The 25,582-nt window shown below is 32.9% G+C and overlaps 1 protein-coding gene across 4 annotated transcripts in view; it reads right to left on the bottom strand.

The window, feature by feature from the left end:
• LOC134854438 (protocadherin Fat 4-like) overlaps positions 1-25,582 on the bottom strand; it is a 158,305-nt gene that overhangs the window by 39,256 nt on the left and 93,467 nt on the right. For all 4 annotated transcript variants that reach the window (XM_063870687.1, XM_063870686.1, XM_063870688.1 and 1 more), the window contains 5 exons: positions 21,523-21,633; positions 18,201-18,383; positions 17,415-17,566; positions 16,688-16,880; positions 11,554-11,682 (listed from right to left, as the gene is read on the bottom strand). In XM_063870687.1, coding sequence (XP_063726757.1) covers positions 11,554-11,682; positions 16,688-16,880; positions 17,415-17,566; positions 18,201-18,383; positions 21,523-21,633 — 768 coding nt within the window. The remainder of the gene's footprint in view (positions 1-11,553; positions 11,683-16,687; positions 16,881-17,414; positions 17,567-18,200; positions 18,384-21,522; positions 21,634-25,582) is intronic.

Here is a 25,582-nt window from a genome sequence, read left to right as displayed (position 1 = left end):
GGTAATTTTATATGTGACATCAGTGGGTTTTGCAATTATTTGGTATGGTCCTTTTCGAAGGGGTTGTAATTTTTTAGAAATTCCTTTTTGAGTATTAAAATTAGGTATTAAAACAAATGTTCCAATTTTTAATTCGGAGGCTGTTGTAAAACGTGAATTGATTTGTTCATTAATGTTTTGTCTTTGTAATAACTTTTTTGTTATTTTTTGATAAATTTCATTGTGTTTTTTATCTCTATTTAGAATCCATTCGGTGTGTGTACCGGAGGCTAGTTTAAGAATTTGTGGGTGATGAAAATGATCTTCATCGTGTGTATGTAAAGGTAGGTTATAACAAATTGAGTCTTTATTTGGTTGACAATAACCTTGTGCGTTTTTATGAGAATTTGCTGTAAACATTATTGGTTTGCGTGGCTTTTGGTTAAAAACCATTTCGTATGGTGACATTCCTAAAGTTGTCGTAATTTGTGAATTATACGCTAAGGGAAATAATTTTACATCTGCTGACCATTCGGTATATTTTGTATCATTTCCGTTGATGATACATCTAAGATATTCTTGTAATGAACGGTTCATACCTTCGACTAAGCCGTTTGTCCAAGGTGCATGAGATGTACGTGGTTTGTGTTTAATGTTATATAAATGACATAGTGTGATAATTTCATTATTTATGAATTCTGTACCGTTGTCTGTAACTAAAATTTCTGGTAGTCCGAATTTTGCTATCCAGTGTTCATAGAGTGTTGTGTAAGCGTAATAAGCGTTACAATGTGGTACTGGGTTAAGTGCTACATAATGTGTAAATGCGTCAACAATTACCATAATGTAGGAGTTTCCTTCTGATGAGGGTGAAATTGGTCCTTTAGTATCAAATGAGATACGATGATTAAAGTACAAACTTTGTCCTTTAAAATCTTGTTTTTCTGCTATTTGTTTTTGATTTGGGCAAGGTTTATTTAGTTGACATACTATACAGTCATTGCATAGTACTTTTATCCAAATTGGTGCATTTGGGAAATAAAAGTTTTGTATAAAATTTGAATATGTTTTTTCTGATCCAGAGTGTCCTTTAATATTTTGTGTATGTGAAATATTAAAAGCTATAAGAATCATACTTAAAGGGAGACATGGAACTGTAGATTCATTCAGGTTATACTCTAAAAGGTCTGTATTTTCGTTAATGGTTGTGTTGTTAAATTTGCGAAAGTATCGGAGGAGTGTTTTGTTTCCTAGAATGGTTGAATCTGCTTTGATAGGTTTAGTTTTATATTTGTGCCATGATTTCAGTTGTCGAATTACTGGGTCAAGGTTTTGATATTGTTTCAGTGTTGAAATTGTAATTGTTTCTGTTGGGGGGAGAAAAATGTTTTCGATTTCTAATTTAGATAAAGGTATTGTATCAAGTGGGTCATGGAGGTCAAAAACTTGATTTATTGTGTATTTTGAATCATTTGTTTGTGGTCCTGATAAATTTATTTTATCAGTTAAATCTTCTTTTTCAATTAGTGGAAAATGGTCTTTTTTAGGCGGGTGTTGTTTTGTTCGTTTTTGTTGGGTGTTATTTTTTATCCATTGAGAATATGGGATTGGTTTGAAAGTTGATGTTCCAAGTAAATCAACTTCATAATGATTATTTTGACAATCTAAATAAAGTGGGAAATGTTGTAAACTATTTATTTGTGATTGTTCAATATCAGTTTTTACTGCATATTTGCATTCCAATCGGGGTGATGTTTCGTTTTCTGCAAGATAGAATTTTATGTTTTTGGGTATTTCAACTGTTGTTTTTCGTGTAAGTAATTCAGGTGGTGTATTTCGACTTAAGGTGTCTGGTAATGCAAGATTTTTTCCTGCAGTCCAAACTATATGTAAGTTTGGGAATTTCATTAGAATTAGTTGAAATCTGTAAACTCGGTGGTTTGGGTTAGATTTTTGTGTAAAGAGAAAGATGATTGGTTTATGGTCTGTGAATAGAACTGTTGGATGTTTTGATCCAAGTATCAGAAATTCATATTCTGTCAGTGTATATATTATGGCTGTACATTCTCTCATTAGAGTTGAGAGTCGTAGCTCTGCTTGAGTGAATAATCGAGAATTTGCTGATATGAGGTTCATTTTATTTGTACCATTATGTGATTGTAATAGTGCTGCACCGATGCCAAAGTTCGAAGCATCGCACATTGCATAAAATGGTTGATTTGAATCTGGAATTGTGTTTGAAATTTGTTCTGTTAAAAGTTTCTTTACTTCTTCAAATCGTGTTTGATGTTTTGTGTTCCATTCAAAATTATTTTGTTGTCTAAGGATGTTATAAAATGGTCGTAGATATAATTGCATTTTATAAACATATTTACTTAAAAAGTTTAACATTCCAAGAAATTCTTGGATTTTCTTTTTATTTGTTGGTGGTTGAAGTTTTTGAATAGCATCAATGCGTGATTTCAATGGAGTGATTGTTTTTCTTTCTATATTATGTCCTAAGAATTTAACTCTTGTCAAAAAGAAGTGTGATTTATCGGGGGCGGCCTTCAGATTTTCGTTCTGAAGTATTTGGTGATATTTTTCTAAAACATTGAACATCTCGTCTTTTGTTTGTGATTGCATAAAAACATCGTCTAAATAGGTGATTGCGTTTTTCTTGAGTATCAGTGGTCTAAAAATTTTGCTCATAAAAGCTGAAAATGCTGCTGGTCCTATGGATATTCCATAGAATAAGCGGTTGAATTCATATTGTTGGTTTCCGATAACAAATTGTGTTAAACGTCGTGATTGTTCATCTAGTGGCATTTGATTGTATGCACTATTCATATCGGCGGTTGTAAAGTATTTGCCGTTTATTTTTGTTAAAATAACTTGTATTGGTTCAATGGGCCAATTACATTTTGATTCATCTATGAGTGAATTGAGGTATCTAGCGTCGAGAACGATTTTTAATGATTCTCCTTTAGCTAGAATGATAACGGGGTTGATAAATGTGTTGCCTTTTGGTTGTTCTTCTTTATTAACTGGTGATATAATGTTGTATTGTTCTAAAATATCGAGTAATCTGTTCACTTTATCATGTAAGTGAATTGGTACTTTACTTGCTCTCTGTTTTTTGAAAACTGCGTCTGGTTTTAACGGGAGATGTAGTGATGAACTGATTTTTCCAACATCGAATTTTGATGTTGCATAGACTGATGAATATTTAATTAGCTGTTTGGCTAATTTTTCGAATTCGTCTTGTGTTATTTGTGAATGTTGGAAATTAAACATTGTTAAAAATTTTTGTTGGTCCTCTGTGTAGTTACTTATGTTGAATGTAGGTTTGAAATATGGAGTTTTTGTGAAATAATCCGTATTTCTGTTTTCGTTACTTATTATATTATTTATAGATAATTCTTCATTAAGAATTGTAGATTGGCAAATATCTAGTAATTGGAGTATATTATTTACGCGATAGGCTTTTTCGTGTATTGGTGATATTGTAGCGTTGGTTTCACAATATCCTAAAAGTCCTAAAGGTAATGTTACTTGGTAAGGTGTGTTGTTATAGACATGTAAGGAAATGATATCGGAATTCGAATTTTTCAAATATTTTATGGATGAGATTGTGATTTTGAAAAATTTGTGAATAGGTTTGAATTCAAATTCTGACATATAGAATTTTTGTTTGTTTTGTTCTTTATCATATTGGTGAACTTGTTTGATTGAAAAATTATAGATATTTCCTGATAGTGGTTTTAGGTGTTTTCTTTGTTGGTTAAATATCGGGTAGAATTTTGAAAAGAATGGTGGTTGTTTATTTAATCTTTGAAAAAATGTTAAGGATGTTTCTTTTGTTTTTGTATATTTATCTTTGATTAATATTTTACTATTTAGTATGTTAATTGTTGGTATATACTTCGAAATAAATGGTATTCCAATGATATTATATTTAATGTCAGTGATATGGAATATTTGTTTAAATGGCTTATTTAAAATTTTGCTTTGTTCCATTGTTCTGGTGGGGAGGAGAAATAATTGGATTTTTCCGTAGTTTATCAATGTTGATCCTTGTGCTGTTGCTAACTTACTGGAGGTTTCAAGAGGTGTTAGCTTTGGGTGTAAAGTTTTTATTTCATTCCATGTGGGGATGTTTATTATGTTTGATTCTGCTCCTGAATCAATTAAAAAATCTATTTCAAGGTCTGGTGGTTGAAATTCTTTATTTCTTGGGCTTTCTAAGAGAAATGGTATTGTCCAAATTTTTTCTTTGGGTTGTTCTTTTTGTATATTTTGATAAATGTGGTTTGTATTCAAGCATTTTGTTTTGGTATTTTTATTGGTTTGATCTGTAGTGTTAATCTCGTTTGTTTCTTGCGTCGTTGGTGTGGAATTTATGGGTGTAGTGTAATAATTTTGAAGAAATTCTGATTGATTTTCATATATGTGTGATGGAAAGGGTTGTTCATATATGACAGATTCATAGTCATTTTCGACTTTTATCATATTGATAGAAAGAGTGTTTTCAGTATCACTTTCTGAATCTGATGATGTACAGTTTATTTGATTGAGTTGTAACGTATCAGTTACTGTGTCATCAATACCTGGAGGGTCTGATGTTGTTTCTGGATTTGACTGTACTTGATTGATTTGTCTTTGATGTTTAGGTGTACTACTTCTGTGGCGATTATTAGAATTATTATAGTTATTATTATTCCGGTGTGGTGATTGGGAATAATTTCTATAACGATTATTATAACTTGAGTGTCGATTTTGTGAATTATTTCGCGATCTGTTTTGGTAATTATTGTTTGGTCTGTTATAGTTCGATCTATTATATGAGTTATTCCTTGATTGATTGTTCGGGTAATTCTGGTTTCGGTTGTTTGAATAACTTCTATTTCGATTATAGGAGTAGTTTCTATTCCTATTGTATGATGAATTTCGTGATTGGTTGTTTGGATAGTAGTTATTTCTTGATTGGGAATTAGATCTAGAAACAAATCGTTGTGTATTTGAATTTGATCTGGAGTAGTTATTTCGACTATTTGGTCTATTGTAGTGATTTTGTGATGAATTATTCGTGTTTCTTCGTTCTGGTGATCTTCCTCTATAACTTGAGTTATATGGTGATTGATTTCTTGTATAATTTGTATTGTTCGGGAGTGGTTTTCCTGAACTGTTGTTGCTGTAAACTGTTTTGTTCGGTAGATTTTGATCTTTTTTCATGTATTGATAGAATGATTTATTTGGTTCTTTATATTTTTGAGGTTTATTTTGATTGTCTTGCTGTTTTTGTCTACATTCGGAAATACTATGTCCGTATCGTCGGCAATAATTACACCATTTTTTGAAAGATGGTTTGCCTTTAAAGTTCGGGTTCTTTTCGTAAATATTGAGTATTTCAGTGATTTTTTCAACGAGGTCTGTCTCTGATTCCTGTATATTATTAATATTAGTGGGAGTCGTTTCAATTCTATTAACGTATTGTAATTTCAGATTTTCCGTTTCTTCTAGTTTCATCGTGATTTCTGCTTGTTCTAATTTGTCTACTAGTTTTCGAAAATCTAAATCGGGTTCTCGAATTGAAGAAGGATGGGATGCTCTCTTTTTTATTGCTATTTTCCTTAATTGTGGTGTTAAGGTCATCATTAAGATTTCTGTCATCTTTGTGTTTTTATAGTCATGTGTATTTAATGAATATGCTTTTCGAACTAGTGTTTCGATTCGTACTGCTATTTGCTTGATGGTTTCGTTTGGTAATCTGCGAATTTCATTACATAAAACTCTTTGTTGTTGTTTGTTTCTTTCGGAGTCAAACATTTTTGAAAATTCCTGTGTAAACCTTTTCCAGTTTGATTTTATTTCTAGAGGTAGTACTGAAAACCATTTTTGGGCTGCGCCATCTAAGGTTGTTTGTATTAACGCTGTGCGTCGATGTATCCAATTTTGATGTAGTGGCGTATTTATTGGTTCAGGTCCAATATTTAAAATCAGGTTTGCTGTTACTGCATTTAAATAATCTTCTACAGAGTATTCAGGGTCTGTTCCTGTGAAAACCATTAAAGGTTTGTTTGATGTTATTGATGATCCACCCATAAGGTATGGATTCATTGTCATTTGTAATGATTCTGCTGCATTTGGCATTTGAGAAAAATTTGAAAGTTGGTTTCTTGTTATTTCATGTTGTTGGAGATAATATGGGAGTGGTATTTCATTTTGCATTTGTGATGGTTGATACGAGTGTGCAGTCATTGGATTTTGTTGTTGAATTGGTTGAAAAGATTGTGTATTAATTAGATTTTGTTGTTGAATTGGTTGTTGATGTTGTGCATCTATTGGTTGTGGAGAAAAATTTCTATGATTTGTACGTGTTCTCTGTATTCCTTGTCTACGATATTCTTGAGTATTTGGTGCAAATATATCTGGTTGTAAGAAATCATCATCTGAGGATAAATAATCCATTTGATAAGATGTCTGTTTTTTATTTTTATTTTGTTGAAAAAATGGGTAATTTTCACTGTGATCCTGTGGAGGATTTGTTTGGAAATTTATTGAATTAGATTGGGTCATTGGGTTATCCCAATTTCGAGATCTTGTATATTGGTTAAAATTTCTTTGTGGTTGGTTATATGTTTTTGATGGATGTGTATAATTATAATTATGGTCTGTAAAGTTGTTTCTAGTGAATGTTTTGCGTGTTTTTGATGGTATTGTCATGGGTCTGTATGTTTGGTAATCCATATGTGAATATTTAGGGGCAACCGAAGGTTTAACGGTTGATTGTAAGGTTACCTGTGTTTGTGAAGGATTTGTTTTTCTTGGTGTTGTTAAATTTGGGCGTATTGGTGAAATACTTTGTTGTGTAGTTGTTGTGTGTACAATTTCTTCATTTATGAAGTGTGATGGTGTCTGGATATCTTGTTGAGTAAGATTCCTAGTTCCATTGAGGTTTTCATTGTGTATAACTGTAGAGTTTAAACTATTATTTTGTGTATCGGGCAAAAATGTATTATAGTTTAATGGTGTTGCATCAATGGTTAATGGTATTACTTTTACATAATCTCTTATGTAAGATATCGTACTTATTGCTTGACTTGAGATTGTTTGTGGGAAGCTTATAAATGCGGGATGAGACCATTCGGGGTCCCAAACATAATCTGATTGTTCTGTGATAGCGGTATCATCGTACGAGTTTTGGGGTCTAAAATTTTTTCTTGCTTGTGCAATTAAATCAATATTGTGTGTGAAATAATCTATTATGAACCATGCCAAAATTTTTTGTAGATCGTGTTTTGTATGTTGTGAAACGTCGTCTTTCGTGAAATTTTCTTTAATGATGTTTAAATAACTAGAGAGTAGTGTGATTTCATGTCGTACTCTTAAATGTTTAGATGTTTCTGTCGGTGAGACATTTGTTATTGGGATTTCGTTTTCTAATATCGAAATATAACTATATATTATTGCGAAAACTTCATTGGTGAATATGGAGTTTGCTCTTTGTGAGTTATGATATTGGATGCTTTTTATATATTCTGAAAAAACTTTTGAAAATTCTAAATCAAGGTCGTCTGTTTGAATTGTATATTTTCTATTATTATGGTTTGGTGAGGTGAATTCTATGGAGTAGATTCCATACTGTTGTGTTATGTTGCATATATCTTTTAAGTAGTGGTCTATGATTTGTCTTTTGATTTTTACATCTGGGAACTCTGTTTTACATGGACTAATTCCGGGTTCAAATAAATTTAATAGTAAATTTTTGCAAAATATATGCTGTCCTCTATCAGTGGTTGCATCTACTATAAAAAGAAAGATTTCATCATCATCTGGACTTTCTTCACCTGGAGTGTGCGTTGAGCTCATTTTTTCGTTCGATGACTGTTAATATGTAATTATTAATGTGTCGAATTGGTTGATTCCAATTGTATAAATGTACTGGTTTGTGTTTATACTGCTTTTTTATTCTTCTTTTTCCTCTTTTTGATGAATTTGAAGTTGTTTCTGAGTCAGAAAAATATAATTGATCGTGAAGTGGGTAATTTTTATCTATTGATTCTTTTAGTTTGTAAAGTTCGTCTAAACTGTTGGTTTCTGATTCTGAAAATGCGTTTCGATTTTTTGAAAATCTTTTTCGTGTTATTTGTCTTTGTTTCGTTATTATTTTTCTTTTTAGTGTTTGTCGTTTTGTTCGAATGTATCCAACTGTTTGTGTATGAGGTGTGATTACAAGGTCGTATTTTTTGTTATCTATTTCACAATTGTGTAAAACGATTGTTTGTTTATTTCCTAGGTTTTTAAATGACATAAGGTTTAGGATGACGGATGCAAAAGGTTGTTAAATGATTTCTATTTTCCTAAACTGTTAGTTCTTACGATTTTTTGGTTAGCTTAACCTGGGTCTATTTGTTCAGGGTTGGAGAGAAAAGTATATCGATTCCGAAGAATGATTTTTTACTTTCTCGTGGCTAGTATAAGTTAAGGTGTTAACTTACTTAATCTTACTTAGGGGTAGTGATTGTGTTCAAGGGTTGGAGAATAGTAAATCGATCCACAAGGTTCAGGTATAATTAGAACGCGAGTAGTTCGTTAGATACTATTTTAAACTTACTAAGTCTAAGATTTATCCTGGGTCTGGTAAGAGGGGGGGTCAAGTGAAGGATGAATAACCGAAGTTCTTCACTATTTATCCTAATTTGAATGATTAGTTTTGTTTAAAAATTTCTATTAGTCTTAGGTCTTTAGAAAGGGTTGGGTAGTGAATCGACGTTTGAGGTCGTTAGACACTAATTAAGTGGGTGGGGGAGAACAAAGTTGTTCTGTTTGATCCAAGGATAAGCCTTGATGATCAAATTTGAAATTTAATTAAGTAGAAAATGATTTAAGATCCAAGGAGAAGCCTTGATGATCTGGTTTTAAAATTAAGTGAATTTAAGTTTTAATAAATTTTTAAATGTGTGTAAAGGAAAGATTTAGTGTTTTGATGATATTAGTGGGTTTATGATTGCTGTTATGTTTTAGGTGATGGAGCTGGAACAACAGGAATATTTATGATTACTAACCATTTATTGTCATGCTACTAATTTTTATTTTTTATTTTTCAATAAATATTTTTCAAACATATTTTGTATATTACTGCAGAGTTTTAGGAAAACGATCTTAGATCTTTTTATCAATCGTTATTGTATATTAATAATTTTGTTTAGCGCCTGAAATGATTTTGAAGATTAACTTCAAGGTTTTATGTTTGCAAATGAAAATCTAAATTCATTGCCAGTAGTATTCTAAATATAAAAGTTTGTTCTGGTTTTTGCCTAACTATCATATAGCTATATGGCAAGTTTCTACTTTGTCGTATGTCGTCTCTGGTTCGAGGTCTTCTTCCAATTCCGGGTAGTTCTGTTATGGTTCGGAATATTGGCTCTGATCTATTGAGTCGTAGAGACATTTCGATTAAATTATTGTCGTATAACATTTTGTAAATGTTTTTGTCTAATTTCTAATCTATTTTGGTTAATTCTAAGCTATTAAGGTCTTGTTCGAGACTTATGGTCGCACCAGATGAGTTAGGACCGAGTTGGTTAACTCATAGAGTAATTTCGGATAGGGTACACCGTCTGCTCGTCACGCTATCTTATTTTCGGCCGGATAGATTCGTGCAACTTCTTAGTCTAATACCGATCCTAATCTTACTCTTATACTATCTAGTCTCAGGTTGTTTAACTAGTCTCTGCTAGGCTCAATAGATCTAGGGTATACTGGTTTATTGCGGCTGCTGAAGTGCTCGGGAGAGTCCAACTAATTTCTAAGTTAAATTCAAATCTCTCTGGTGCTGAAATTACAAGTAACTTCAGCACTTACAAATAAGTGGGTTGTTAGTTAGATGGATCATGATTGGTTAATATTAAATACTTTACATTGGTAAAATATCTAAATTATCCAATCATAAAATGTAGTTTAGATCAGGTTCCATTATCCAACTTGCTGTTTTTAAATCGTTTTGATCATTGCACAGAAAAAACGATTTAAAAAATTATCGAATAACCTCAGTACTTTAGAAGCCTAAATTAGCAAAGAGAATTGTGAAATGATCTTTTTGAATGAGAAAAAAACATGCATTTTAGCACCAAATTATGTTAATAACTATATCACAAAATGACTTTTCTGAAACTGCCTTTTTCGGGTTGATTGCTGTTTTGTTCGGCAAAATCCGGAGCCAAATAATGTATGAATTTCAATTTTAATCATATTAAAGCCAATTCACTAATCGAAGAAGCTGAGATCACAGAAAAACAAGTTTCATTTTTCAAAAACTAGTTTGAGACAAGTTAAATGGTAGTGGTCTTCGTTTTTTCCAGCTGATTTGCTCCTAATATTACGTCAACGCATGGGAAAAAACTGGAAAAAGAAACGTGCTCAGGGCGGGAGCAAAGACTTCTACTTCAGTTCTAGAAGCCATTTTTTTTTTACAAAAACACCTCTTTTCGTAACAATTATTTACATGATACTGCTTGTAGAGCCAAAAACGTTTAAAAAAATTTAAGAAAACTTTCAAATGTTCTCAAAATTTTCTTTGAAGTAAAACATTAAGAGCTCCATCCTGACACAAGCATGATGGGAGAGTCTCTCAAAACTAATGCAGCGGCTGCCCAAAAACCTAGCATGTATAAGCCAATCATAATTCAGTTTTCTTAAAAATGAACAAATAAAGCAAGAAAACAAGACTGTTCACATCAGGGCGAAGCCCTAGATGTTCCGACTACCTTTTACAGGGAGTATAGTTTTTACTTTAGAAAAAAGGATCAAAAATTCAAAAAAAATTGAAATATATATATATATATATATATATTTTTTGAAAATCATCCCCTCATGCTATTAAAAATACCATGCATTTAGCAAAATAATAGAGGCACCAAATTACACCAAACGCTTCCATTCAATGAGGACAACAATACCTTTTGAATGCTATTAAAAAATCTTTTCAAAAGTTGTTTGTGACAAAGTCGAAATTTATCTGAAGAAAAAAAACCACCCCGAGCACAAATATTTCGTCGATTTCTTCAAAAGTCGGAACAATAAGTCAGTTTTGGATAATCGCTCTCAGCGATTGTTGATTGGTTGAGAAATTTAGCGCATTCGGGCTCTTCATTGAAATAAAAAAGCCGCCAAAAAGGCTAGAAACAGATCTGAGGGTTTTTTCTGCAATACGGCCCAGAATTACCAGAATGTTTAATAGCTTCTGTTTGAAAATCAGGGTAGTTTTTGATTAAGTGGTACAAATTTCAGCAAATCACTTTGAAGCTTTCTAGAGCAGTTGTCAAAGAGCCAAAAACATTTTTCGTTGAGCCCCAGAAAAGACAGATCAAGTTAACATCCACCTTCCAGTTGGACCAAGTTAATATCTTCCACCCAGCATTAATTCGGATTAAATTTGCTAAGCGCTGCATGAAAATTACCCGCTTCTGATTGGTTGACAATTCCAGCTTAGAATCATGTCAAAACCCTCACCCAAACACAAACACGCACACACTGCATTGGGAAGGGGGGAGGGGTTTGGTCCAAAAGGACACCGGATCGATTCCAACTAACCGTCGTCGTCGATTCCAAATTTGTCACAGTAGACGGTTTCTTCCAGACTGAAGGACACAGTGCTACCTCGAGTATCGTTCACGTCAAATGCACGCACTCGACCCACAAACTGACTGTTCGAGTTCTCCTCTAAAGCCAAAAAAAGAATTAAAATCTTACGCCAGGGTTGTGGAAATTTAAAAAAATAATTAGAATTAGAATACTTTTGAACAAGATAAATCATGGTGTTTTATATACAGGAAAATTTAAAGCAAAAATGACTGATCAGCCGTAAAATTTTTACCCGAAACGATCAGCCAGAGTGACTTAGGGGGCAGAAAATTTTGATTTTCCAGATATTACTTTCGACATTTTTTTTGTGGGAAAGTTATCGAAAGCGTTAATTTAGTTTATTATAACAGTATATAAAAGCCATCCATTTTCAAAATATTCAGTTTGATTTGTACGTTTGTTCGACATTAAAATTTTCATCAGAATCATTTTTTTTTTCGTCGAAATGCATCTTCGCGCAACCTGCTATACATCATCAAAAAGTATGACTACATAGCTAAAAAAAATAGCCGGAGGTGACGTGAAAGCAAATTGTTAGCCGGAAAAAATAATGACAAAAGTATATCTTTCAAATTTTCAAAGTGGGAACTAAGCCGACAATACTTGGGTAGACGACCATTGCGTCAAAAAATGATGTCATAAGAATTTGAAAATTAAAAAATCAAAAATCGATCTCTCCTCAGCGTGAAAAACTTTTGCCGAACAAATGGCGCAATATTAGGCTAATGAACCGATAAAACCTAAGCTGCAACCTTTTTAGCCGAAAAACCTCGTAGACAAAAAAAACATGCAAAATGACTGTTTAAGTTCTCATTTAGAAAGAAAAAACTCTGTAAAAGCTCAGTTCTGTGATTCAAACAAGTATTGTGCCGAAAGTCAGTCTTGTAATTTTGAACAAACAATTTTTAGTTTCTGGGCTTTTTTCTAGTTCTCTATCACATCGTAATTTTGCCATATAAAACTGTCTAAAAACTGTTCTAATCGCAATTAAGGGGTTGAAAACTGTTCACACTGACAAGTTTATTATAACTTATCACTCAAAAGTCATAAAAATTGCATGCAGGAAATCGTATTCCACGGAAGTTAACGGGAACCGAAAAAAAAAGGTTTTTGAATCAATTGCAAGAATCATGAAAACACGCGCAATAAAAATTGGTCGCAAAAATTACGGTTAATATACTGGTCTGGAAAGCTATTAGAATTGATACCATTTACATGCAAAGAAACAGTTTTCATTCACCTTAAAGTTGCTGTTTCTGGTTTTTAAATCATCATTGTAAATTTTTTTTGTTAGGCAAGAAGGTATAATTATGATTGGTAGAGTCAAAATTGAGCTTCATTACAAGCAGGCGTGGATCTAGGAATTTCTCGAAAAACTTTTGAAAATATTCTCGACCTTTTTTTTAAGTTGAGCAAATTGATTTTCTGAGCTCTCCCAAACCACTATGAAGACCCTATTTGAAAAAAAGCCAAAAAAGGCGTTTTTAGGCACTTTTTTTGAAAATTTCGACCAAAAAATCGCGTTTTTTCGGCGCGCGCTCCCCCCTCAAAATTAGCGAAGATTAGCGCCTAAGGCGCCTTTAGAACAAATTTAAGGTCAGTTAGCCAAAAATGATATCTCAAAATAATACAAAGGGAGACCTTTTGGGTCGGCAGGGGTCGAACCCCTGAGGAAGGGGAGAAAGGCGTCCGCCCCCCGCCCCCTCCCTACATCCGCTACTGATTATAAGTATATGTAATAAAACACAGCTTACCCCTTGCACGCATTCAAAAAAAAGCTAGAAAACTTTTAATAATTAGGGAGAAAATGTTTATTATGCAACATACTAATATTTGGCACAAATATTTCATATGAATATAAAAAGTGAAAACATCACCGATTAACTAACTGCATATGAATTATCTACCCTGACTAGAGTTTCAAATGTCATTATCAATAAAAATGTAAGACAATCGATTACAGAGCACAAAAGTGGACTATATTTAATAAACTTAAAATCATTAAAATCCATAAAAAAACGATTTTAATGGATTGTAATTATGGAATAAGACCTTTTTCAAGCAAGCCTGAATTTTCCAACTCCTAATATTTTATCATAACTTTCACGCTGCTTTCTCCGAATTCAGATTCTTTTTAGCTGGATTTGAAAAAACTGTTGAATCGTTTCGGACTTGTAACGAACTTTTGTCCATAAAACTCGGTGCGGTTACACTAATATCAAGACTTTTCCTTTGAAATATTACATACAACACACGAACGTTTTTTATTGACCGTAAGCTTCCTCTTTGAATACTTCCCCTTTGAAGGCAGCCTTGCTTCTTCTCATAGAGTTAACTCTATCGTACCAAAAAACAAAAAGTCTGGCTTCAAGAAAAATTTTCAGCATCAACTTAGCTTCTTTCAATTGAAATTATGATATTTTCTGTTCCAGAGAGCAAAATTCATCATTTTGTTATATTGAAGATAGGAACATACTGATTCATTCTGATTGGACAAAAAAAAACAAATGCGAAGGAAATCCGAAGCTTAATTTCAAACATAATTAACTCATTCTAAGTTTTAATAATTTTGGGCAGTATAACAGAAAAGACCCGAATACAACCAGCCTAGACTTAAAAAACAAAAATTTACTAATTTGCTGCAATTTTACAGACAATAATTGTTTGAGCACGGAACTTTAGTTCAAAAAAATTTGTTCAACAGTGCCGAAGATGAAAAAACTGTTCAACAGTGCCGAATTTTTTTTGTTCAACAGTGTCGAAAAGTTAAAAATTAATTTAGAAAGCTTGAATTATCGTTTATAACAATTAAAACATGAAGTTTTTCAATAGTTTTCAATGTTTTCGTTTCTCAATGCATAAAATTGCTTCAATGCCTCGGATTGACCGAAAATGCTACGCATATAATTTTTTCATATATGGAAAAATGCTAATCGTACATTTTTCATGCAATTCCATGTATACAGAAAATTGCGTGAAAAATTTATGATTAGTTTTTTTTTTCATAAACGGAAATTGTAGCATTTTCTCATAAATAAAAAAAAATGGTTTTAAAAAAAAATAATCTCGAAATTTTCGGCATGTGTTCGTGACCGAACACAAGTGACAGAAAGCATAATTTACTCAGAACTAATGTCTCCAAAATTTGGATTGACTCGCATTTACATTGCATTGGAAGCTATCTAAAATGTATAAGAACTTTCTTTTACAAATAATATACTGAAAGAATCAGACTTTTAAATTTTGGCAAAAACTTTCAAAGATAATTATTTTCAAAATTTGAATTTTCAAATTATCAGATATTGATCAAGGCATACATTAACATACCATACAAGAAAAATAGAATAGGAATTGTAATCATTTCTAAAAAAAGTGAAACCGAGAAACGAGAAAAAAAAACATTTTTGAGTATCCAGGACTTCACGCAAACAAAAAAATTAAACATTGCATGCAAAAAAATTTTTATAGAAAATATTTGTTGGAGAACAAAATTCGATTGCGGTAGAAAAAAAAACAAAAACAAATTTGGGGCAATTTCAAAAAAGTGCTAGTCATGCAATGTACATACACCAAAGTTATATGATTAGAATTTTTTTGGGTCACCATCAAAAAAGTGCTAGTCATGCAATGTACATACACCAAAGTTATATGATTAGCATTTTTTTGACACGATACACCGACTTATTTGCCAAACCAAGAAAAAATTCTTGACACCATGACATCGATGACACCATTTTAGAAAAACGTATGAAATTTATATGATTAGTCTTTTTTCATTGACTCAGTTTATGGAATTGTATGACTAGCATTTTTGGTCTACAGAGGTCAATTCGGGGCCGCTATTTGCTCCCTTGCTTTTCTGTCTTTTCTCGTAGCTTTAGGTGAAATGCTACAATTCGGAAGAGATTTCAATGCCAAGTTCTACATTTTTGATACTCGTTTCAGTTTTCGGATAAAAATTCAAAAATTTGGATGAAATAGCCCAATTTTTTTGTTCCAGATTTTGTGCCAATTTTAAACAACTGTTTGTGGTGGTAAGTGAAGCTGGCCTATTTTGAATCGGAAAAAATTATGTCTGAGACTGTTTGCGGTATCCGAGGTAGCTGTTTTCGGCAATGGGAGTATAGCGAATTTCGAATATTCCGAAAATTTGATATACGAGTTTAGTCATTTTCGGGATTTTTTTTAGGCAGATCTTCATAAATTTCGGATATATTTTTCGAGGGCTTGTTTTCGACAACTTACGTAACTTTTTGGAAAATTTTTGCAGGTTTTACGTAATCGTCAATGGCATGATGGTTATGAATAGCTGGACAATTAGTAATTTCGCTCAAACTAATATCAAGATTGCCTGGAATTTTTCTTAAAACAATAATAAAAAATTTAGTTTTTGTTGTTTTGTTTTTTCGGTAACGGTAGTCCACAATTTCTAAATTTTGAGATCCAGCGCTTTTTGAAGGAACAAATTGGAAACTTTTAAGTCCATTTAGGGGGAGAAAATATTGATTTTTCTGGAGGTAACTTTGAGAAAAGTCTAGATTTATTCAAAATTATCCGTTTTACTGAAAAAAAACTGAATTAAAACATTAATCTAAGCAATTAACAGCATACAAATGGAATTCCGCTGACAAAAATTTAAGAACCAATTTAAATTGCTTGATTGCATAAATGCCGTTGAAAATGTACGATGAGTAATTTTAGCCTAAGTGGAAGTCAACCCAGGCCGCTCGCTTCTTCTCTCAACATTTAAGAAACAAGGGTTAATTATCATATGTTTTTGGATTTGTACAAAGTTCGAACGCATCGGGTTTTGTGTATTCGAATATCTTTACACTTTTTTGGCATCACGAACGATGTGTGGCGTGAAGTTACACAAAAATTATGGAATAGAGCATAGGTCGACAAAGTTTGTAACCGAAAATGTGCAGAGTATATAAACCAGCCAAAAGTTGCATCATATGAATGAAATTTGCATAACTTTCGTAACTGTAACATAATTGTTGCATAACTATTATATAACCTTAGGTATTTTCGGCTGGTTGATACTTCGGCTGGTTTATACATCACCTGTTAAGTTACAAACCGAATTGGGTGATGTAAGTGAAAGCGTATAGATTGTCTTCTCCATTGTATGTGTACTGGAAGAAGGGGTTGTTCGTCGAACTGTACACTGTAATAGTGACTGTTGCCGTGTCAGTAGTAAGTCCGTCGGAAACTTCCACGAAGAACTCAAATGGATTCGGACTCGTGCTGTCGTACGAAATGTCGTCTCGCACCTGCACATGAATGAAAATAAAAATTGATGATCTGAACTTTTTTTCGGTATTTTTTAAAGCATTTTGCATGTCAACTTACAACTCGTATTTGCAGTTTAAATTTACTATTTTTACGAAGGGTTCGCTCACTGTGTTCGTTCTGAAGTTCTGGAAGGAAATTGTTCACACGTTTTTCAGTTTGTTATCAGCGCTGTGAGGGATATTAGTATTTTTTTATTTAAGAAGCGAGAAGCAACCTAACCAAGTGATCGATAATCATGTCCAAATTTGTTTAAGGAGGGGGGGGGGGATTGTTGTTCAATTGTTTTCAGAGAATGAGTGTTGGTATCATGCGTATGGGTCGGAGGAATCCCTCATGCTCGAAGGAATGATTGTCCGAAAATTTGTCGACGAATCAGAGCTCAGTATTCAAAAAAGAGCTCAGTAAGAAATAAGCAAAAAATACTCGGACAGTTTGAAGGGCTTTGATTGGTTGAGCTTTTTTTGCACATTCCGTCGGCTTCGAGCATGAGAATAGCCCCGGTATGTGTCTACCTCTAGGACCCTGGATCCGGCCTGGATGATGAAGAGGTCGTCTGCCTGAGTGTGGCTGGATATGGGAGACCCAGTGGCGACAGCGAGGATAGAGTACGTCAGAGTCGGCCTCACGTCAGCGTCAGTGGCGCTCAGAGTCAACACCACTTCTCCTAAAATAATATTTAATTCTAAGTATTTTAACAGTTTTTACACTTGGAAGGACTTTGTCAGGTTTCCACTATTGCATCTACAGATTCATCACCTCACACTCAGGATGGTGAGTGAAACAGGGCTCTTTTCACCTCCCACCCCCACCATTGAAATTCAGTTTTAAAAAACTAATTTTAGGTTGTCATAATGTAGGGAAACTTCTTGCATGGTGAACGAACTAACTCCTGTGAACACATTCGTTCTTCATACCTTACTTCGTAACATCACGCTTTAAGCCATAAAAACACGTAAGACCAGGCGTAGATCTAAGAATTTCTCTTTTGAAAATTTTGTCGACCTTTTTTTTAGGTCCACCAAATTGATTTCCTGAGGTCTTCCAAATCACTACAAAGACCCTAATTTGACCAAATTTTCTGAGCCTCAGGCAAACTACTGGCGTTTTTAGGCACTTTTTGGAACGTGGCAAACTACTGGCGTTTTTAGGCACTTTTTGGATCGTGGTTTTTTTGGCGCGCGCTCCCCCCTCAAAATCAATTTATATTTAGAAAATTGAGAAAAATTTTAGGGTCCGTCACCAAAAATGGAAATCTCAAAATAGTACAAAGGGTCAGCTTGGGGTCGAAACGGACTAACCTTTTTTCTTGCTGTCGATTAGTGATACTGAGTACTGATTTGGGTTGAAAACAGGCGAGTGGTCATTGGCTGTGAATAGGACTTCGATGCTGACATTGAATGTTTGGTTGAACACTCCGTCGTTCACACGGACAAAGAGCGTGTAGTTATCTTTGTTGTTAGTCTCAAGAGCGCCGCTCGTCTCTGAAAACAAAAAAAAAGTTTTAAACTATCTTTTCCATTTTTTATTTAATTTTTGAAATCAATTTATTGTACCCAGTGAATGTCTAGGGTTGCGAATGAAGACTTAATTTCCAACCGGCTTTTTTCTGATCTATCAAACTGATTTTCCGAGCAAATTTTGATTTAAAAATATAGGCTGAAAATGCAGTTTTAAGCTTTTTTCCAACCGGCCTTTTTCAGATCTATCAAATAAATTTTCCGAGCAAATTTTTGATTTGAAAATATAGACTGAACATGCAGTTTTAGACTCTTTTCCAACCGGCTTTTTTCAGATCTATCAATTTGACTTTCAAGCAAATTTTTGATTTAAAAGTTTAGACTGAAAATGTAGTTTTAGGCTCTTTTCCAACCGGCTTTTTTCAGATCTATCAAATTGATTTTCCGAGCAAATTTTTGATTTAAAAAGATAGGCTGAAAATGCAGTTTTAGGCTCTTTTCCAACCGGTTTTTTTCAGATCTATCAAATTGTCTTTCCGAGCAAAATTTTGATTAAAAAATATAGGCTGAAAATGCAGTTTTAGGCTCTTTTCCAACCGGTTTTTTTCAGATCTATCAAATTGTCTTTCCGAGCAAAATTTTGAATAAAAAATATAGGCTGAAAAAGTAGTTTTAGGCTCTTTCCAACCGGCTTTTTTCTGATCTATCAAATTGATTTTCCGAGCAAACTTTTGATTTTAAAACATAGGCCGAAAATGCAGTTTTAAGCTTTTTTCCAACCGGCCTTTTTCAGATCAATCAAATTGAATTTCCGAGCAAATTTTTGATATAAAAACGTAGGCTGAAAATGCAGTTTTAGGCTCTTTTCCAACCGGTTTTTTCAGTTCTATCAAATTAATTTTCCGAGAAAATTTTTGATTTATTAAAACAGGCTGAAAAGGCAGTTTTAGGCTCTTTTTCAACCGTTTTTTTTCAGGTCTATCAAACTGATTTTCCGATAAAATTTTTGAATTAAAAAAATAGGCTGAAATTGCAATTTTAGATTTTTTTCCAACCGGCCTTTTTCAGACCTATCAAATTGATTTTCCGAGCAAATTTTTGATTTAAAAAGATAGGCTGAAAATGCAGTTTTAGGCTCTTTTCCAACCGGTTTTTTTTCAGATCTATCAAGTTGTCTTTCCGAGCAAAATTTTGAATAAAAAATATAGGCTGAAAAGGTAGTTTTAGGCTCTTTTCCAACCGGTTTTTTCAGTTCTATCAAATTAATTTTCCGAGAAAATTTTTGATTTATTAAAATAGGCTGAAAAGGCGGTTTTAGGCTCTTTTTCAACCGGTTTTTTTCAGGTCTATCAAACTGATTTTCCGAGAAAATTTTTGAATTAAAAAAATAGGCTGAAATTGTAATTTTAGATTTTTTTCCAACCGGCCTTTTTCAGATCTATCAAATTGATTTTCCGAGAAAATTTTTGATTTTAAAACATAGGCCGAAAATGCAGTTTTAAGCTTTTTTCCAACCGGCCTTTTTCAGATCAATCAAATTGAATTTCCGAGCAAATTTTTGATATAAAAACGTAGGCTGAAAATGCAGTTTTAGGCTCTTTTCCAACCGGTTTTTTCAGTTCTATCAAATTAATTTTCCGAGAAAATTTTTGATTTATTAAAATAGGCTGAAAAGGCAGTTTTAGGCTCTTTTTCAACCAGTTTTTTTTCAGGTCTATCAAACTGATTTTCCGAGAAAATTTTTGAATTAAAAAAATAGGCGGAAATTGCAATTTTAGATTTTTTTCCAACCGGCCTTTTTCAGATCTATCAAATTGATTTTCCGAGCAAATTTTTGATTTAAAAAGATAGGCTGAAAATGCAGTTTTAGGCTCTTTTCCAACTGGTTTTTTTCAGATCTATCAAGTTGTCTTTCCGAGCAAATTTTTGATTTAAAAATATAGGCTGAAAAGGTAGTTTTAGGTTCTTTCCAACCGGCTTTTTTCTGATCTATAAAATTGATTTTCCGAGTAAATTTTTGATTTTAAAAAAATAGGCTGAAAATGCAGTTTTAGACTCTTTTCGAACCAGCCTTTTTCAGATCTATCAAATAAATTTTCCGAGCAAATTTTTGATTTGAAAATATAGGCTGAACATGCAGTTTTAGACTCTTTTCCAACCGGCTTTTTTCAGATCTATCAATTTGACTTTCAAGCAAATTTTTGATTTAAAAGTTTAGACTGAAAATGTAGTTTTAGGCTCTTTTCCAACCGGCTTTTTTCTGATCTATCAAATTGATTTTCCGAGCAAATTTTTGATTAAAAAACATAGGCTGAAAGTGAAGTTTTAGGCTCCTTTCCAACCGGCTTTTTTCAGATCTATCAAATTGATTTTCCGAGCAAATTGATTTAAAAATATAGGCTGAAAATGCAGTTTTAGGCTCTCTATGGAACATTTTTACAAATATTATCGCCCCCACCTCCCAAAAATACCTAAATGCCCTAAACCTGTATCAAAATTAGGATCTACTTAACAATGTCGCACGCGTTTCAAGAAGGGGGAGAGTGTTGGTAAATTAATTTGGTCGACTTTTCAAACAATCAGAATGCAGCGAAATTAGAATTCTTATAGAAAGGACCAGGGGCGGATCCAGGGTTTTCTCGACGAGGGGGGGGGGGGGGGATTTTTGTGAACCTTTTGTTTTTCAGGTCGACCAAATTGATTTTTCGAGCTCTCGTGAAGCACTGTTTTGTCCCTGTTTTGGCCAAAATTTCTGCGCCGCTGACAAAATGTGAAAAAAAACAGCCCCAAAAAGGCGTTTTTAGGCTTTTTTGGAAAATTTTGACCAAAAAATTGCGTTTTTTCGGCGCGCGCTCACCCCTCAAAATTTGTTAAAAAATATTGGCGACCGAAAATGGATATCTCAAATTAGTACAAAGTGGGCCCTTTGGGTCGGCAGGGGGTCGAATCCTTGAAAGAGGAAAGCGTCCGCCCCCGCCCCTCCCCCCTAAATCCGCCCCCTGGAAAGCACTAAATACTTTTATCAATAAGTGAGGAGATTTTTGAGTAGCTAGTAGCATGGGGTGAGGTATTGCTAGGTAAAACATTAAATTTAGATTGCGAGAACATTCTGTACTTCTAGAAAAACAACGGTCAGCTCTCGTTATAAGTGATTTTTACTAACTCGTGTAGATGACGCCTGTTTGGTTGTTGATGTAGAAGTATAGAGTGTCGTTGCCCACGCCTCCATCTATAGTCCACTCAAGGTCACGATTCACTGGGTCATAGTCATAGTCTGAACAAACATAGTTATTAACTCACAACTAGGCCATTCACAGCTGTGTCATAGACATAGTCTGAACAAACATAGTCCAAACGTAATCACAAGTTATTAACTCGTAATCACAAGTTATCTTTCGAATTTGAATTTCCAGCGCTCACTCAATTTCAAAATTAAGTGTGAAATCTTCAATGAATTACGCAAAAATGAGCCAATAAAAAATTACCCTAATTCGGTTTGAACCCAATTGACGAAGTAAAGCAATCTACCGCTTGTTTGTTGGAGACTGTAATACGATGTGATGCAAAAAAAAGTTAGACAAAAGTGTAGGAGGGGGGGCTATTCTCATGATGAGGTGACCAAATTTTTTAATGGAAAATTTTCAAACAATCAAAATCAGTCGAAATCTCTATTCGCTGAATGCTCTTTGCAATGAAACGAGGTAAAAACTAGCAGAAAATGAAATAAAGCATGCACAGTCCGTACAGATTCAAAAAATTTGCTGTTTTGTTTTCAAGCTTTCTTTTATCGGTATTTGTGAAAAATTTATTTTTTGTCAAATGTTTCTTTGATCTGACAATGCTTGAAAACCCATGTATCTACAATCTGGAAATTTTACAATCAGTGAGCATTAACTTTATTTGCTTACTTTGGGATTTTCGAGATTTTTTTGAAACTTTTGAATACTTAACCCTGATTGGCAGAAAATAAGAGAAAATAATTTCATTCCCAATATTTGATCCCTCCATCACGAGGGACGTCAACAAATTGTATCATAAAAATTATTGCTATAATTGGGTGGTGTTTTGATTATTCCGTCCAAAATGTATTCTCGAAATATGAAAACAGAAAACAAAAATTTCGGGGAGGGTTCTCATGCTGGAGGGACCGAATGCTGGATAAATTTCAGCCAATCAAAATCGCTAAGGAATCCTATTGGCTAAATGTCTTTCTTGCAAAATCGAAGTCAATATTAACAGAAAATGTTAAAATAATAAGTAAAATAGATGCAGATATAATAAGTGGAGATATAATAAATTTAGTTTTTTTTTTCATTTTCGTTAATCGGTATTCTAAAATATTAAATTTGTTCCAAACCGCCTTTGATCCGGCATTATTTTCATTCATTTGCTTATTGTCTAATCGGGCAATATTAACACTAATGGCCTGGAAACATTCGGTCGCTCCAGCATTAGGGACGCCACCCAAACGTTCAAAACTCAATTGAACTCCTTTGACCGCTAAGTACAACCTCAAAACTATCAACCAATCAGATTGCATCAAACACATAGCAACCAAAATAATTAAAAACTGAAAGAAATAAAACAGAATGTTTCAAATTAACTCAAATAATTCCAAATTGAGCCGTTTCAATTTATTCTTGCGAAGAGACGAGAGGGAGCAAATTTTGTATAAGACCGAGGGCGTTCAATAATGCCGAAGTACAACTGTGCCGAAAATAATATTATTGTTCAACATAGGCGCTACGCGCAATACACCGAAGGCATAGAAACTGAAGCAAAAACCAAACAACTTGAACAACTAATAATTGAAGAATAACAGTTCTAGAACTAAAAATCGTACTAATACATGTATACACCAAAATTTTGCTATATCGAGAAAGAGCCTGAAATAACAGTTCTAGAACTAAAAATCGTACTAACACATGTATAGGTTAAATTTTTGATATATCAACGAATATCATAAAATAACACTTCTAGAACTAAAAATCGTACTAACACATGTATACACCAAAATTTTACTATATTGACAAAGAGCCTGAAATAACAGTTCGTGAGCTAAAAATCGTACGAACACATGTATACACCAAAATTTTGCTATATTGGCAAAGATCATGAAATAACAGTTCGAGAGCTAAAAATCGTACTAACACTAAAAGTTCGAGAGCTAAAAATCGTACTAACACATGTATACGTCAAATTTTTGCTATATTGACAAACAATGAATACATAAATAAATAAATATATAAATAAATAAAAGCAAAAGTGAAATGTACAAATAATTAAATAGACATGAAAAAATATATATGAACAAATAATCAAACAAACAGACCCATAATATGAATAAATGAAAATAAATAAATGAAATAAATACACATACATAAATAATAAAAGCAAAACTAAATGAAAGAAAGAATAATTAAATAAATATAGAAATAAATATCAACAAATAAACAAAACACACCTGATAAATAAATAAGCAATAAAAAAATAAATCAATACATAAATAAATAAATAAATAAATAAATAAAAGCAAAAGTGAAATGTACAAATAATTAAATAGACATGAAAAAATATATATGAACAAATAACCAAACAAACAGACCCATAATATAAATAAATGAAAATAAATAAATTAAATAAAAACACACGCAGAAATAATAAAAGCAAAACTAAATGAAAGAAAGAATAATTAAATAAATAAACAAAACACGTGATAAAAATAAACAAAAATAAATATGTACATACATAAATTATAAATAAATATAAGCAAACTAAACATAATTAAATAAATAGAAGAACAGATAATTAAATAAATAAAGATGAACAAATAAAGAAACAAACATACGCAATCACGTGACATAGCGCGATATAGTCCAGCCCACATGATAATTGATAACTGTGGACGTTATCTGTCGACACTTGACAACAGACAACATTAAAAAAAAACCCGTTACACGATACCATAACACCTTGACTAAAGTCTTCGGTGTAATCAGTGCCAAAAATCATCAATTTTCAGCAAGCAATGTTGAACACTTTTTAAATTTCGGCACTCTTTTTTTATTTCGGCTCTGTTGTGCTGCCTCTTAGACAGATACAGATCCAGGCAGATTTCGAAAAGCAAAAATTCTATCTATTATTTATGTTGTGAGCCAAATTGCAAGTGCCGTATTAGAACTGATATTGAAAAAACCAGGCTACATAACTATAGCACAGCACATAATTAAAAATCAGATTCCGGGTTTTTGGAGGACAAAAACTGACGACAACATTTATCTGCCGTCTTACAAAAAACTCTCAGTCAAAAACTGAAAACATTGAACAAATGAGTTATTGAAATTTGATAGGACGATTTTTTTGCCCACGGAATATCATAAATCACCGTTCTCTGAGTCTTTACCGCAGTAATCTATCACCACTGATACCACCGTACCTTAATTCAGTTTTTTACCCCCGCTAATTAAGAAATCTGGTCTGGCGAAAAATATTTGCTCGATTTCATCACTTCAAGGGGTGATGCAGTTTTTGCAACCAATTTTTTGTCGAAGCTTCAAAAGTCGGATACTTTTTTATGCAACTATACTTTTCAGACAGCAACAATCCCTGCGAGTTTATTTATACAATATTTACCGTAATCGATGAGAGAAATATTCGTTACGCGTTTTTGAGCTTTGAGCGGAAAACCTGAAAATCAGTTTCTATACATTTGAATGCTTTTCATGAACATTGTGTAACCAAAAATTCATCGATCTCTTAAAACAAAAAAATTAATTCCAAAACATTTTCATTAAATGTGTACAACAATTTTTGACAAAAAGTCATAGCCAAAAATGTAACAACTTATAACAAAAACTTCAACACAACGGTTTTACAAATGCTTATCGGCTAAACCAAAAATTTCAAAAGCTTTGTCAAAAAAATTTTAGTTGAGATTTTTTATCATAGAATGATGTTGAGAGCATTTTTGCTCCATACACCTCAAACCTATTCGTCCGTAAACTGACAAATCATTACCCAAAAAATTAGAATTACAAATGGAAAACTGTCAGAAAAATTGACATAAAAATTGTTAAACGCAATTTTTTTTTTGCGCCTTAAAGTTTTTGATTTCATTATTTTATCATTTTTTATCTGTGATCTCATTGGGTCTGTCTTGTGGTATTTTTTATCAATAGAGCAATTTAATAAGCACCAGATATGCTAATCGCTACACTCGCGAG

This window comes from Symsagittifera roscoffensis, chromosome 9 (assembly GCF_963678635.1).
Source record: "Symsagittifera roscoffensis chromosome 9, txSymRosc1.1, whole genome shotgun sequence".
In the NCBI taxonomy this organism is placed as follows: Eukaryota; Metazoa; Xenacoelomorpha; order Acoela; family Convolutidae; genus Symsagittifera; species Symsagittifera roscoffensis.
The sequence above is the reverse complement of the archived record's forward strand: the minus strand, read 5'-3'. Positions and strand labels throughout refer to the sequence as shown.